The 14634-nt window shown below is 56.6% G+C and overlaps 1 protein-coding gene across 1 annotated transcript; it reads right to left on the bottom strand.

Annotated features, from left to right (window-relative positions):
- Window positions 1–997: 997 nt before the first annotated feature.
- SENP1 (SUMO specific peptidase 1) lies at window positions 998–13862 on the bottom strand. Its single transcript, XM_065654496.1, has 17 exons — window positions 13798–13862; window positions 13503–13669; window positions 12474–12546; window positions 12208–12358; window positions 11311–11452; window positions 10898–11001; window positions 10584–10819; window positions 10336–10390; window positions 10091–10129; window positions 9918–10002; window positions 9549–9701; window positions 9220–9351; window positions 8625–8828; window positions 7808–7887; window positions 3662–3746; window positions 2876–2971; window positions 998–2396 (listed from the first exon to the last, which is right to left on the bottom strand). Exons 2-17 carry the CDS (start codon window positions 13593–13595, stop codon window positions 2334–2336), a joined length of 1791 nt encoding a protein of 596 aa, XP_065510568.1. The 5' UTR covers window positions 13596–13669; window positions 13798–13862; the 3' UTR covers window positions 998–2333.
- Between the last annotated feature and the right edge of the window lie 772 nt (window positions 13863–14634).

Below are 14634 nucleotides of genomic sequence, written 5' to 3'. Positions count from 1 at the left end.
CCCCGGGACAGAAGGGTCACCGGAGCAGAAGGGAGCACCTCACCTGCCGGAGAAAATAACCAAAACCTGATTGTTTTTCAGCAAAAAACCCTGCGGCAGCAGATCAGCGAGCGTCGCTCCCAACTCCCCGGAGAAGCACCGGCAGAATCCACCCCAAAACCCGTAAGATTTTGCGAAAAACCCCCTGGCAAACCCCCTTCCTCGGGGTAAAACGGCCGCAAATTGTGCTCTAAGGGCTCCCGGAGGCAAAAGCTCGTTAGTCGGGTGGGTTAATTCCGACTTCGAGGCGCAGCCCGAGCGGCTGAATGGGGCATTGAGGCAGCGCCGGGTATTTGCAGAAGCCACGTGTGTGTTTGTGAGGAATGCGAGAGACGCTCAGAACCGGCGCGTTTGGAAACGGCGGCCGAGAAAAAGGAAAAAAACCTCGTGCTCATGTCTAGGAATAAGGATACGGGAAAGAAAGTCAATATGACCTGAAAATCCCCAGCCCCGAGGAGCGGGCGTGCTGGGCGATGTGATTTATTCTATTAATAAGGCAGGGAGGATAAATGCTGAATGCATTTTTGGTGGCCGCAGAGGGGGCGGGAGCCTCTCGGGCTCCCTGGGCACAAGTCGCCTTTGACGGGACCGTTTTCTCCCTGGGGAGCCAAGGAAAACGAGGCCCCGTGTTGATTTTTGGCCGTAAGCGGCTCCTTTCAGCCCCGAACCGGGTGCGACGGGACCGCGAAGCCCTAAAGCCGCTTATGGAGACGGGATCCCCCAGCCCCAAATCCAAGGCGATAATGCCCCGTAAAGGCCTTTAAACGCCAGCTCCGGCTCCTTCCTCCATCAAGTCGGGCTGAAACACCCGGGGTTTGTAGCGCCCGAGCACCATTTATTTTAATCAGAAGGTGAATTTTGCAAAAATACCCTTTCCCGAGCGAGGGCTGCTTGATACGGTGATAACGGCTGGCGGATGTTGGATTTAACCGCAAATCTCACCCTGCACAAAGAGGCGTTATTTGTTTTTTCATTCAGATCTTTATTTGCAGTAGAAGATAGAAAAAGGTAATAAATGAACTCGGTATAAAACACACGGAGGGTGAAGGGGACAAACCAGCCTACGAGGAGCACGAACGAGGGGCGAAAAGGGAGAAATTTTGTACAAAACTACAGGTAGAGAAAACTGTATAAAATATCCCTCCCTCTCTGGAGACAAAAATACAAAAGTGGACGTTCTTTCATTCCGTAGTTTGACTTAAAAAGGTTCTGTACAGCAGAAAGAGGCTCCGTCCAACACTCGCCGCTTCCTCCCGCGTCGCGCTCGAGAATAAATTAAAACAGTTGAAAGCGCTGGCGCGAGCGGGTGAAATGTCCAGAAGCATCAGAACATCCTCAAGAAAAAAAAAAACCACCATCGTTTTGGGAGGGTTTAAGCGCTTCTGAATATTTTGCTTGGTGGGGGGGACGCGGCTCGTCCCGGTGACTTCGCCCAAACCTGCGGCTGCGTGTCGGGTTCAACCCCCCGGCGAAAGCTGTGCAAAAACATCGGGGAGGAGAGCGAGGCGGCAAAAAAACCCCAAATTAACGAAGAACCCCCCAACGCACACACAGACTTTGTTCTTCGCCATTCTGGAAAAAAAAAAAAAAAAAGGCTCGGAAATATTTACAAAAACGCTTGAACGGTGCACGGGTTCAACTCGAAGGGTTTGTACCTGAATTCCCGTAAACGGTTGATGCGAAAAGAACCGGGAGAGCGAATCCTCGCGGAGAAAAGCGAGGCTCTAAAAGCGGCGTTTAACAAAAAAAAGCGACTTGCGGGGATCGGGCAGCTCCGGCCGGCGCCCCCGGAACTGAGGGAAAACGCTGGTTTTGGGGACAAAGTGAAGAAAACGAGCGGAGGACGCAGCAAAATGTTCCTCTGCGAGAACGTTCTCCCCACAAACGGGGTTTTGCTCACGTGGCCGCGGAGCATCCGGAGCCGTCTAAGTGCTGAACCCCCAAAATCGTTGCCCCAAAACCACCCGCCCTCCACTCAGCGCTCGCGGCAAAAAGCAGAAAAAGTTCCGACGGCCAAAGCCGCCCCCGCGAGTCTCAGCACCTCGAGCCGCTTGTAAAAATAGGTCTCGATGTACAAAAAAAGACAAAAACCCCCCAAACCAAGAAGGCGAGTGTGCTTGTGAACGTGTCGCGCGTTGGTCCGTGAACGGTGTTTTATGGACAGAACGATCGGGGCTCGTTTGTGGTGTTGGTGACGAAGCCCCGGGCGGGTCCGCGGGACAAATTTGGGCACTTTTGAGGCAAAAACAAACAAACAAACAAACAAATCTGTCGGGGAAGCGGCTGCGGCGGCATCAGAGCAGCTTGCGGTGCAGGATCTCCCAGGCCATGCGCTTGCGGAAATATGGCATGTGTTGCTGCGGGGGGAGAGAGAAAAGAGGAATTTCAACGTACGTCAACGGGAATTTCGCTGCCGCTCTCCCGGGCGCAGCTTTTCCGTCTTTCCTGGGGGGAAATTCCCGCTTCTCAGGCAAAAATTTACTTTCTGATTATCGAAAACGCGACAGCGGATGAGAGTGGGGTAATAACGCAGCTCTGGCGATATTCTCTAATAATTGGAAGTAAAGTATTAACACGTGGGACATTCCACAGAGAGACAATGTTAAATAACACTGAAACCCCCTGGGGTTCGGGCTACGACGTCCCAATTTCGTCGCCACGATGAGCGGCACCGGCGACGCGTCCGTGGATTTGGGTCCAACAGAACAACAAGGTGGCTTTGGAGGAGGAGTTTTGCAGAGTGTAAAACCACACGACCCCCACGGGCACTTTAAACCCCCAGAAAAAAAGAAGAAAAAGGCGTTTGGAAGAATCGGAATCTGCCCCAAATGGTCACCTGGGTGAAGTTGATGGGCTTGTCTTTGGTGATGCAGTCGGCGTATTTGCAGGCGAACATCCCGCAGTCGCTGCCGTTCATCTGCTGCGGGATCTCCTGCAAGGGGACACGGAACAAACGTCACGGCCGGGGCGGGGGGCGCTGCAGGAACCTCCGGACGCCAAATCACAGCATCGGTCTGGGTGGAAAAGCCCCTCGGGGTCACCGATCCAACCGTTCACCCAACGCTGGTGCTAAAATGTCCCCAAGAACCTCGTCTGTTCAACCCTCCAGGGATGGCGACTCCAGCACTGCCCTGGGCAGCCTGGTCAATGCCCCACAGCCCATTGGGGAAGAAATCGCCCCAAATTTCCACCCTCAGCCTCCCCTGGCGCAACTTGAGGCTGTTTCCTCTCGTTCTGTCCATTTATCCCATCAATAAGGTCCCTCTGGGCTTCTCTTCTCCAGCCTTTCCTGATGCTCCAGACCCCTCAGCATCTTCATGTCCCCCCCGCACACCCTCCCCAGTAATTCCTCGTCCCTCTCAAACTGGGGAGCCCAGAACCGGTCCCAGGGTGAAGCCCAGCGGGCGGGCAGCAGGGATGGGGACGGCACAGGGACGTCCCCGCTCACCAAAGTCTCCCCATGTCCACGCAGGGCTGGTTGGGAACATTAAAAACCGCCCAGCACCGAGAACCTGGGATCCGTTCACCCCCGAGAACGTGTCCGTCGGGAAAACCCACCAGAAAAACCGCGTCGGGGCCAAGAACGAACCAAGGAGCGGGAGAAACGATTCCCCAAACCCACCTGGCTCTTCTTGCTCAGCAGCGACCACCCGTTGGTGTCCAACTCCTTCCTCCTCTTGTCCAGACTCTCCTGTTTTAGGTATTGCCTGGAGGAAAAAGAACGAATCTCACTGAGAGGCCGGGGAAAGCGGCCAGGGCGCCGCGCGGCCGTTACCTAAAGTGTCCTCTGCCGTGTTTGCACAATTAATGCGAAATGCAAGGCCAATGTTTTTCGCCTCCATGTCGGGCGTTTTGAAAAGGGCTCTACAGACCCGGCCGTCGAGGCAGGAAAAAACGGGCCCAGCAGAACTGCAGAGCTCATCCAAAAATAATGAGCTGCCGAGCAGAGTCAAAACCACAAATAAACCAGCGAGAACAAACCTGATTCATCGGGGAGCGACTCACGGCGGGGAAAAGGGGAAAAGCTCCTGTGAACGGAGCCGAGGGGAGCCCAGGAGCCCAGCTCGGGTCGTTTGAGGGTCTTAATTAGCGCCTGATTAGGAGCAAATTTGTCACAACCTTAACAGCAGCTTGGGGACAATCGCCCTGTGTGTAAAGTGTCAAAAACCCCACGAGGCTCCTCTCCTGTTCTCCCGGGGCTCCTCTCCCAGGGTTTCCTTCTGCTCTCGCTTTTATTTCTTCGCAGAAAACAGACGGCAAGTGCGTTCGACAAGAGGCGACCGAGGGCAAACGACCCCGGTTTCCTCAAATGAGGCCCAAATTTTGGGGAGGGAGGGGCAGAAAGCCCCATCACAAAGTGGTTGTACAGGGATTGAGTCGAAGAGGGAGACGGAGCAGCCGCGGTGGGGCCGGGGGGACAAACCCACCGCAAAACCGGCACCGTTCCTCGATGCCGCCGCCGCGAGAACAGAAAAGCGGCTTTTTTGTTTTAATGCCTCCTTCAAAAAGCTCAGAAAGCCCAGCCGGCCCGTGCCCAAAACCTGCCGCGCGTTCCCCCGCGCGGGTTTGGAAACCTCGGACTGTTCGCGTCGCCGGGAAGCGCAGAAAGGAGCGCGGGAAGGCGGGGAGAGGAGCCCAAGGGGACGGGGTGATGGACCCAAAACGTTCTTAATGACCCTAAAACGTTCTGAATGACCCCAAAGAGGCTCCTCTCTGTTGGCTGCGGTGACGTTCGGCTTTGCAGACGCCCTCTGCGCATCTCGACCGGGAAGACGGGCAGGAACCGTCACCTACGCGGTCGGCGTCCGCTCAAAACGGCCCCAGGAGCCTCCTCGGCGTCGGGGCCGCGATAAAAAGGTTTGGAAATAAAAGGTGGGGGATTAGACGGCGGTTTGGCCCCAGCGCTGCGACAGGTGTCACCGTCGGGAAATCCGATCGCGGCGACTCGGCCCAAGTGCATCTTGTTCAGAAACGCCAAAACACAGCGGGGAAACGGAGGCGAAGACGAATCCAAAAGACGGAGCGTGGAACTTGCTGCCCTGGGGAACTTGCATCCATCGTAACTTTAAAATCAGGCAAAGAAAACTCTCCTGGGGTGAAAAGTCCCTCGGCTGAACTGAGAACCTGCGGTGGCGGCGGAACCACCGCAGGCCCTGAACGCGGATCCGGCGCCGCCCGAGCGACCGTGTCCCTGAAAATCACCAGAAACGGGTTTTCGGTGGGTGTCGGTGCCTCCGGTCAGGAATCCTCCCCGCCGGCGGCCCCCGGCACCCGGGCACGTCCAGACAAGCGTTTTCGCCCAGGTTCATTAATCTCTCCAGGGAATCTGCTGCTCCGCTTGGCTGCTTCGAGTCGGCCACGGTTCGGACAAGCCGGGGCCGGCGGGGGGTGAATCTCACGTTAAAAGCCCCTTTTTAGCGAACGTGGGACGTCTCCGTGTCCCGTCTGCAAAGAAAAACCTGTCGGGTGGAGAAGAAACTCCTGGTGGGGAGTCCAGCAGGTTCAGAACACAGGGAGCAGAGCGGAATATCTGCACCGCCGTGAAGATGTTAATTATATCGACGCCGTGAAGACGTTAATTAATCAGATGGCGTCGTTTCAATCACAATAAAAAAATGATCCTGGCAATTGCAGCTTCTGCAGAAGCCGCTTGAATTCTCGGTGATAAAAAGAGCAGCAGCGCGCGTTAGAGACGGGGAGTGAAGCTCTGAGGGTGAAGAAAGATGCAAAACATGAGGAACTGGGACGAGAAACGTCCCCATGTGGGCACAAAGATCCGAGGGGGAAGAAACGGGTGAAATTAAAGTGGTTGAAATGGAATAAAGCGATTGGGAGGGCAACGGCCCGAACCACCTTGTAGGAGCCTGGAAGCAAATTCCTCGACTTCAAATCCCGAGGGAACCTCAGGAGGCAGAGCTGGAATGACGAGCTTTGTCAGAACTTCAAGGGGAAGAAGCTCGACGGAGAATTTTTAAGCGTCATTGCACACCAGACCGGACCCCGACCGCACCGCGGGCTTTTCGGCTCCGTTCCCTACAGCTCCGAGATGGATTTTTGCCGCTTGCACGCACACGAACCCGAGCGGGGACGCGGGGGAGCCCCGAAGCGAAGGGCCCGGCGCGGGGAGCGTTTCCACCCCAACGCTTCGCTCATTTGAACAGCTCGGTTTGTGCCCGCTCCAAAAAAACGACCCTTTCCAGCAGAGCCGAGACGCCGAGCGCCGCGTTTCCCAAGGAGAAACCCCACAAAAACGGAGAGAAATTTCTTAAAATCCGCTCCGGGTCTCGCGTGAGCGAAAATAAAGCACGGGAGACACCGCGCCACGAAAATCCGCGACCCCTGCGCCCTCCTGCCTGATCCGCTGCCTTCCCCGTGCCTCAGTTTCCCTCTCGGTAACGCCGCCTTTAGGAAGCTCTAAAGATTGAAAGCATGAAAGGGTCACTAACCATGAATAGGACCTTCCGTCCCTTCTTCCCGGTGTGATCCTCCCACTGCATTCAACCAAAAAAGCCTCCTAAAAGGAAACAGAGGGAAAACAATTACGTCCGGGGCGGCAACGACCTCAAATCGCGGCTCTACCGCTTCACCCTGCGCGGCCAAAACACCTTTTTGTGTCCTCTGACGTTCGCCGTCACCAGTTTGGGGACATTTCCTCAGCCCGGGCCCCTAAAGGAATCCCGGGCGGGAGTCCCGGCTGCCCCTCGCGCTTCCCACGTGTTCCGCTTCACCAAATATTTGTGCCTTTTTCCTCGGAATCCAAGAAATTCAGGCTGAAAGGAACGCGCTGGCGCCCGGGGCCGAGGCACGAGACGCCGCCCCGGGGATTTTATACTTCCTTTCCTTTAAATCAACACCGCGAAACCGCGCAGAAAAGGGCAACGGCTCTTTTTTGAGTTATTAAAACGAGGCGGGTGCGCGCGAACCACGGAACAGACGGACCGGGAACGGCGTTTGAAATCCGGGGATTGGGTTCCCCGCAAAGAGAAGCGGAGCCGACGGCCGAGCCGCGTAAATCGCACCGCAAATCCCATTTTTATCAGGCCCGGCAGCCCTACGTGACCAGGGATGTGGACAAGAGGGTTTGGGGGTTGTTTTCTGGGGGGGTTTTTTGTGTTTTTTCACACCTGCTCAGAACGTAGCTCGTTTTTGTCGCTCTCCGCTCCGCAGCAGGTTCAGAATAGGCGAAAGCGGTTGTGGGTTTGCCGCCCGTTTCTCTGAACTCCAAATCCGCGCCGTTTGAAGGATTCTGGCGCGGTTTGGAGCGCGGCGTGTGACGCGGCTGGACGCGGTACAAAGAGACCCCCCCAAAGCTCCATCCAGGAGCAGCATCGCGCTCTCCGGAACCCCCAAAAATTGAGGAGCTCCCGGCGCCAGGAGGGACCGGGAGGCGCCGTTTCTTCGGGAGAACAGGAGGATCCCTGCGCCTCAGGGTCCAAAAAGCTGTTTTCCTCCTAAAAACGACGCCTGGAAGACTCTGAGATGGGTAAAACCCGATGAACTTAACGGGCTGGGTCTGAAAACACCCGACATCCTCAACGGGACGGGTCGGGGAGCCGGGAACGGCGGCCGCGGTGACGGATCCCTGGGACGAGGCGTCACGGACACGGGCAGAGCGGCCAGAAACCGCAAAGAAACGCAAAAACCAGGAGCTTCCTCGAAATCCCCCGCGAAAGGGACCGTCCCCGCGGACGGGCCGTGGCTCCCGGGGCGAGACAAGAGGCCGCTGGGTTTATTTTTGCTTTAAGCGACTCAAAGAACCGTTACTCACAACAGAATCCTGCAGGCCTCGCTGTTGATCCCGCCCATGGAGTCGTAGTAGGTGATGGTTTTTTTCCTGAAGTCTACGACCTGCAAACAGAGTTCGGTTCATCACGCGACGCCGGGAAGGGGTTTGGGCCGTTTCACAGCAGAGGAGGATTTTGGGGGCCTCAGAAAACCCTCCCCAAAAATTCCCCCCTTGTCGCTGCGTTAACCACCAAATCTCTCTGTTATTTATTGAACCCAGTCTCTAAAGGGGGTAAAACACAAGAGCGCCGTTATCCCGATTGTTCCAGCCACGGGAGGATTTACAGCAGCCCTGCTCCACCTGACGTGCGTGGAATTAAGGACACGAGTCCCCCGGGTGGGTTTTTATTTGGGGCCCCGTGTCCCATTTCCACAGCTCTGAAAAACCACGCGGTGCCAGCGCCGGAGGGGAGGACGGAAATAAAGGAATCGATCAGCGGCAAGAGGCACAAAACTGCCCTATCTGCCCTCAAAATCTCTCCCGAGGCGACGTCTCTAAAGGCGAGTTTGTGGGAACGTGGAAATCAGATCGTTCTCCGGAGAACGAGCCAAAGCGACCCGCGCGGCACCTCTTGTTTCTTTAAAAACACCCCGAAAAGTTCTTTTTACTCGCTCTAGGTTTCGATTTTAGCCACAAAGGCGAATCTCCCCACCTGCCGCGCACAAACACCCGAGCGCATGGCGCTCAAGGGCGGCGGAATTTTCAATTCTGGGCTGAATTTGAGATTGTAGGCTAAATATTTTTGTAAGGGCAGGTGGGTGCCGAGGCTGAGCAGCTCCAGCTCCGTGCGAACACTCACCGCCAGGCACCAGTGCACACCCAGGTGAATGGGCACCAGCAGCAGATCCACCGAGAAAATATCCACCTTTTTGGTCCAGCGTTTCACCGCCTGGTACCCAGCCGTCTTCAGCTTGGTGAAGAAGAACGTGTTGAAGGCGTGAACCGCCGGCAAACCCTTCTCTTTGCTCCGCTCCATCAGCAGGTTCATGTAGAAATTAATTATCTGGAGGGGGGAAAATACATCCGGGAGCGTGAGAGTGTTGATGCTTCTGCGTAAGGTGCTTTGCCCCCGTGCAAAATTATGTAAAAAAGGTGTTTAATTAGATAAAAAAACCTGCCCTGGGTGGGGTTTCCAGTAGCTCAACAGCCCTAAAAGCTTGAAGAATCGAGAAAGATTTAGGAATTCGGTCTTTTATATTTAAGATTAACCCTTTTCTTGCCCCAATGGTGCCCACAGCCAGTCCCAACGTTGTTATTTTTTCAAATTCCCGGTTCACACGGGGCTTTCTCCGCAGATCAGCGGCTCCGGAGCGCGACGCGCGGCCCGCGCCCGCCTCTTCTGTTCGCTTTAATCTACTTTAACCGACCGACGTCCCCCGGCAGCAGCTCCTCACCTCGTCGTTGAGCCAGTTGAGGTTGTTGAGGGTCTGGATGTCTTTCCGAGTGATCGTCAGGCGAAACGCTTCACTCAGCACCTCGTCCTGGTTCCCGCCGCGGAACACGCTCTTTATTTCCTTCTCCATTTCCTGCGGGAAGGACACAGCGTTAGAACTGGGTTTAAACCCAGCTTTATCCTCTGCTCCTCAAATATCAACCCGCTACAAAGCGCGCACGGCAAAAAGGAGCCGGGATCTGCTCAGATCTCTGGAAATCACATTAAAATTTAGATTTTTTTTACGCAGGCGAGTGTCTGCTTGCGTCCGCGCGACCCACGTAAACTCACCTCGGTGATTTCGGGGAATTCCTCTTCGCCGTCGGCCGATTTCGCGTCCTCTTTCTCCTCCGGGACGACGGTGACGGGGATTTCCTTCTCCAGGGGCACGCGGAGGTTTAAATCCACCAGATCCTGCACCGAGTGCTCCTGTTCCTGCAGCCGCTGGAGGAGAAACAGAGGGCGTCACCTCTCTGGGGACAATCGTTCCAGAACGGGACACAGATGGGGACGGTCGTCCCGCCCGGGACGCCGCCAAGAGCCCCGCCAAGGGACGGGGAAGCAACGAAGACACCAGACCCTCAAAAGAGTCGATTTCTGTGGTTTTTCCGTCCCGAATTGGCGGCGGGGTTCGGCGTTTCGCCCGGCAGATGCCGTTACCTGGCTCTGCAGCTGCAAGGCCAGTGCCTTCTGCTCCTCGATCTGCCGCCACCTCTCCCGGGCGCGCGAGTCGTAGACGCTGGTCCTGAAAAAGTGGAGTTGACGTGACCAAACCGGCCGTTTATTTCCACACAGGAAAAAAAACATCAGCAAAAACACCTCCGTGTACTTACAGTTCTTTGATCCATAGCTCTGCCTGGAAGAACGGGAGGCTGGAAAAGGGGAGAGAGGACAAGTGGAAGCGTTAAAAGTAATTGCCTAAAAAGTGATTTTTAAGTGTTATTTGAGGATGTTCTTGTTGCTGGAGCGACAGTAGGAGCTATGGATGGATCTGCTGGCGTCTCAAGAAAGAGTTTCTCTCCTTTTCACAGAATTTAAAACGCTCGTGTCACCCCCGGTGCCATTTCCAGCCTCTCACCTTGGCGCTGGGGTTCTGGAATCCTTGACCTTGAGCAAAATGACAGAGTCCGACCCTAAAAAGAGGAAAAAATGACAGAACGTCACTACAGTCACAATTACAAATCGCTTCCGCGGCTGCCGCAGGTGCCCAAATAGAGAGCGCGGAGGGAAAAAGCGGCTTCGCCGCGTAGACTTAATTTGACTGGAGGTTTTCGGGTCTGCTTTTGGGCTGGTTTTCATTTGTTCGGGGTTTGGTTTTTTTTTTACCTTCGGATTGCGTGTTTGGCGCTGGGAGATTCTCTTGCTGCTGCTGGGCCGTGGAGCTGCCGGACTGGAAAATGCTGGAGGCGTAAGTGGGTGCGGAATAGAGCGAGGGTTTGTGCGCCGGCGGCTCCCGCGCCCCGAGGACACCGGCGGCCGACGCACCAGCAGCATCAAACGGTTTCGAGTCCTTGCCCGGAGTTTCCTTCATGACGGTTTTGCTGGAATTTGAACACCGGGATCTAGAAATAAAAGGAAATTAAGTTCCCGGTGGATTCACGCGGCAGCGCCAGCGGGGAAAGAGCGTTTTCCGGACTCACAGGTGGAAGGGGAAGAGCGAGGAGGGTTTGGACGTGGAGAATTGTTTCCCTGTGACCATCTGGAGCAGCTGCCGGTAGATCTCTCGCTCTTCCTCTCGAACGGTCTGCAGGGAAACAACCAGAAACATCTAAATCAACACAATTTCAACAAAAAACACCGTGGCAGTGAGAAGATACGTGGGGAAACAGGTATTTTGGTGGCGGAAACGGAGATTTTGTTGGCGGAAGGATGTCTAGAGGGCTTAAAGAGTTCAAGCCCCCTTAAGCCGAGCTTAAGTCTGAGCATGGGCAGAGCTGAAGCCAGTTCCCGCCCGGCACGAGGAGCGAATCCAGCTCAAAAGTCAGTTCAAGGTGCCCAAACCGCGATTTCCTGGGCAAACGGCGCCCGGCCCAGGGTTTCCGGGCGGTTTCACCTCCTCGGCCGTGCTGACGAAGCGCCGGGGGGTTTTCTTGGGGCTGCGGCGGCTCCAGGACGGGCTGGGGGCCGGTTTGATGGGAAAAGCCGACGTGTGGCAGTGGTGGTTCGACTTCCCTACAAAACTGTTGGACGTCCCGCTGCGAAAAAGGAAAAAAAAAAAAACACACCATCTTTTATTCGATTCTGCACTTGTTTTAGTCCGTAACCCCATTCTGCTCCATCCCCAAATGCAGCCGAGAAGCAGAGTGCCCCACTCCGAGCAGAAATTAGTGGTTTATTTGCGTTTTAAGAGCTGTTTCAAAGGCGAAGGCTGACGCCAGGTGCCAGCAGGCGGCACTGCTGAGGCCAAGGAGCCCAAAAAACCCCGCGGAACAGCCCAAAACGCCGCTCTCGACTTCTCTTTAGCGTACAGAGAGCAGCGGCCGCCCTCCCTCGCCTCCACGCTCCCCACGCAACAGCCCGGCAACAAAAATCCACGGGGTGATTCGGCCTTTCTCCCATTGCAAACGGAGAAGATTAATTTCAAACAAACATTTCCGGGCAGAATAAAGATTTGAGCAAGTCTGGAAAGGTCTGAAGCAACGGGAGTTCGCACCAGCTGCAAAACTTCTCCCGCACGTTTTTATTACAAAACGACGTCTGATTTCTCCCTAATTTCCCAGCGGCGTAACGAGCTTCTGTTCTCCTCCCAGTATGACGCATTACACCCCCGCGCCCTCCCCAAACCATCGCTTGCGCCTTTGAGGCGGCTCCTTTGCCAAAAAGTGGTTCATAAACCCCAAAAGACACCTCCAGACCCAATTGACCTCGACCCACGCGATGGGTTTTCCCCCCGAATTCGCTCCCAGGGGTTCGTGGGGTAAAACCCACGTGGGGAGGGGGCCGGACGCACCCGGGGGTTTTGCGGCCGTCGAGGTAAGAGCTTCGGCTCAGCCGCGGCTTCTGCGGGACGGAGCCCGGCGGGGGCACCGACACCCTCCAGTGCCCGTTGGTGCCGCAGCCGGAGCCGCGCGGCTCCCGGTAGCTCTCGGGACCGGGGATTTCTGCAGGGAAAAAACACAGGAATTATCAATAAAAAGCCACATTTCCCTCCCCAGGCTGATTTGGGGAGGAAACAGCCCCAAAAATGCCATTCTGGGGCAGAAAGCGCCGCGTTACCAGGGCTATAGTTGAGGGCACAGGAGGCGTTTCCAGCGGGGCAAGCGAAAGCGCTGATCTTGTTGGGTAAAAACTGCGTGGAAAAAGAAAAAAAATCACAATTATTTGTTAGAAATCAGCAGAATTCGATCGTAAACCCCAGGGGGGATAAAACGACGGGGAGGACGCGACGCGCTGGAGCTCCACCCCAATCCCAGCGGCGTTAATTAGCGGTTACTGGGCAGACTGGGGAAACGACGCGCAGGTGCTGGTCGGATGACGCAGCCGCAGCGTCACTCCCGTCCCCTCCCAGCCCGCGCGCTTGTGACCCGGCCAGAAAAACCCGAACGCTGATTTCATCTCGTTATACGGAAAAAATTCTAATTATCAGCGACTTGCTGGGACACGAACGGCGTCTGTCCAACCCCCCCAGGGATGGCGACTCCAGCACCGCCCTGGGCAGCCTGGGCAATGCCCTTTGGGGAAGAAATCACCCCAAATTTCCACCCTCAGCCTCCCCCGGCGCAACTTGAGGCTGTTTCCTCTTCTACACCAGTTTCGCCCCAGTTTCCCCAGCATCACCCCAGTTTCCCCAGCATCACCTCAATTTCATAGAATCACAGAATCGTTTCGGTTGGCAGAGACCCTCAGGATCATCGAGTCCAACCATAACCCAACTCCAGCACTAACCCGTGGCCCTGAACCTCATCCAAACACTTTTTAAACCCCCCCAGGATGGCGACTCCAGCACCGCCCTGGGCAGCCTGGGCAATGCCCTTTGGGGAAGAAATCACCCCAAATTTTCAGCCTCCCCTGGTGCAACTCGAGGCCGTTTCCTCCGGTCCCGCTGCTCGTTCCCGGGGCGCACAGCCCGGCCCCCCGGTTCCCCAGTTCCCCCCCGGTTCCCCCTGGTTCCCCAGTTTCCTCCCCGGCCCCCCGGTTCCCCCTGGTTCCCCAGTTTCCTCCCCGGTTCCCCCTGGTTCCCCAGTTCCCCCCCGGACCCCCCGGTTCCCGCTCTTCGCGCGGAGGCCCCGGCGCCGCCGCTCTCACCTCCCGCTCCGGGGGCCCCCGCGGCTCCCGCAGCCCGGCCCGCGGAAAGGCCGTGAAGGCGGCGCCGGGAGCGGCCCGGGGCTCCATCCTCATGGGCTCCGCGGCGACCCCGGCGGGAGAAGCGGCCCCGGGAGCCCCAGAGCGGCGGGGAGGCTCCGGTTCTGCTTCTGGAAATGGAGACGGTGAGGGGGACGCGGGGCCCGGTGTCCGCCCGGTGTCCCCGCCCGGCGGGACGGGCCCGGGCCCAGGATCGGGCGCACCCGCCGCCCCCCGGGCCGCTCCGGGCCGGCCCTACCGGAAGCGGAAGCGTCCCGAGGCCGCGCGCGCCTTTTCCCGGGCCCCGGTGAGCGGCTGCCGGCAACGAGGCGGACGGAAGCGGAAGTCGGCGGCGGGCGGGAGCGCCGCCGCCGGAAGTGGCGCCCGAGAGAGAGAGGGGCGCATGCGCGGCGGGAGGGTGGCGGGGAGAGGCGGGCGCCCCCTGGCGGCGCGGCGGCCCCGGGGGGGAACGGCCACGGAGGGGGGAACCGGGGGGGCCGTGACGCCCCATGGCGGGGACACTGGGGCACTGTGGGGTGTCCCCTGTGGGGCACGGCCACCCCGTGGGGCAGCTGATCCCACCGCAGCCCACAGACCCTGTTACAGCTGATCGATCCCATTAGAGCCAATCGATCCTCTTACAGCTGATCCCGTTACAGCCGATTGATCCCATTACAGCTGATTGATCCCATTAGAACCGATTGATCCCTTTAGAACTGATTGATCCCTTTACAGCTGATCCCATTACAGCTGATTGATCCCATTACAGCCGATTGATCCCTTTATAGCTGATCCCATTACAGCCAATCCTGTTACAGTTGATCAATCCCATTACAGCTGATTGATCCTGTTAGCGCTGGTTGATCCCTTTACAGCTGATCCCATTACAGCCAATCCTGTTACAGCTGATCCCATTACAGCCGATTGATCCCATTACAGCTGATTGATCCCATTACAGCTGATCCCATTACAGCCAATCCTGTTACAGCCGATTGATCCCATTACAGCCAATTGATCCCATTGCGGCTGATTGATCCCTTTACAGCTGATCCCATTACAGCCAATCCTGTTACAGCTGATCAATCCCATTACAGCT

Source organism: Caloenas nicobarica, chromosome 33 (assembly GCF_036013445.1).
Source record: "Caloenas nicobarica isolate bCalNic1 chromosome 33, bCalNic1.hap1, whole genome shotgun sequence".
In the NCBI taxonomy this organism is placed as follows: domain Eukaryota; kingdom Metazoa; phylum Chordata; class Aves; order Columbiformes; family Columbidae; genus Caloenas; species Caloenas nicobarica.
The sequence above is the reverse complement of the archived record's forward strand: the minus strand, read 5'-3'. Positions and strand labels throughout refer to the sequence as shown.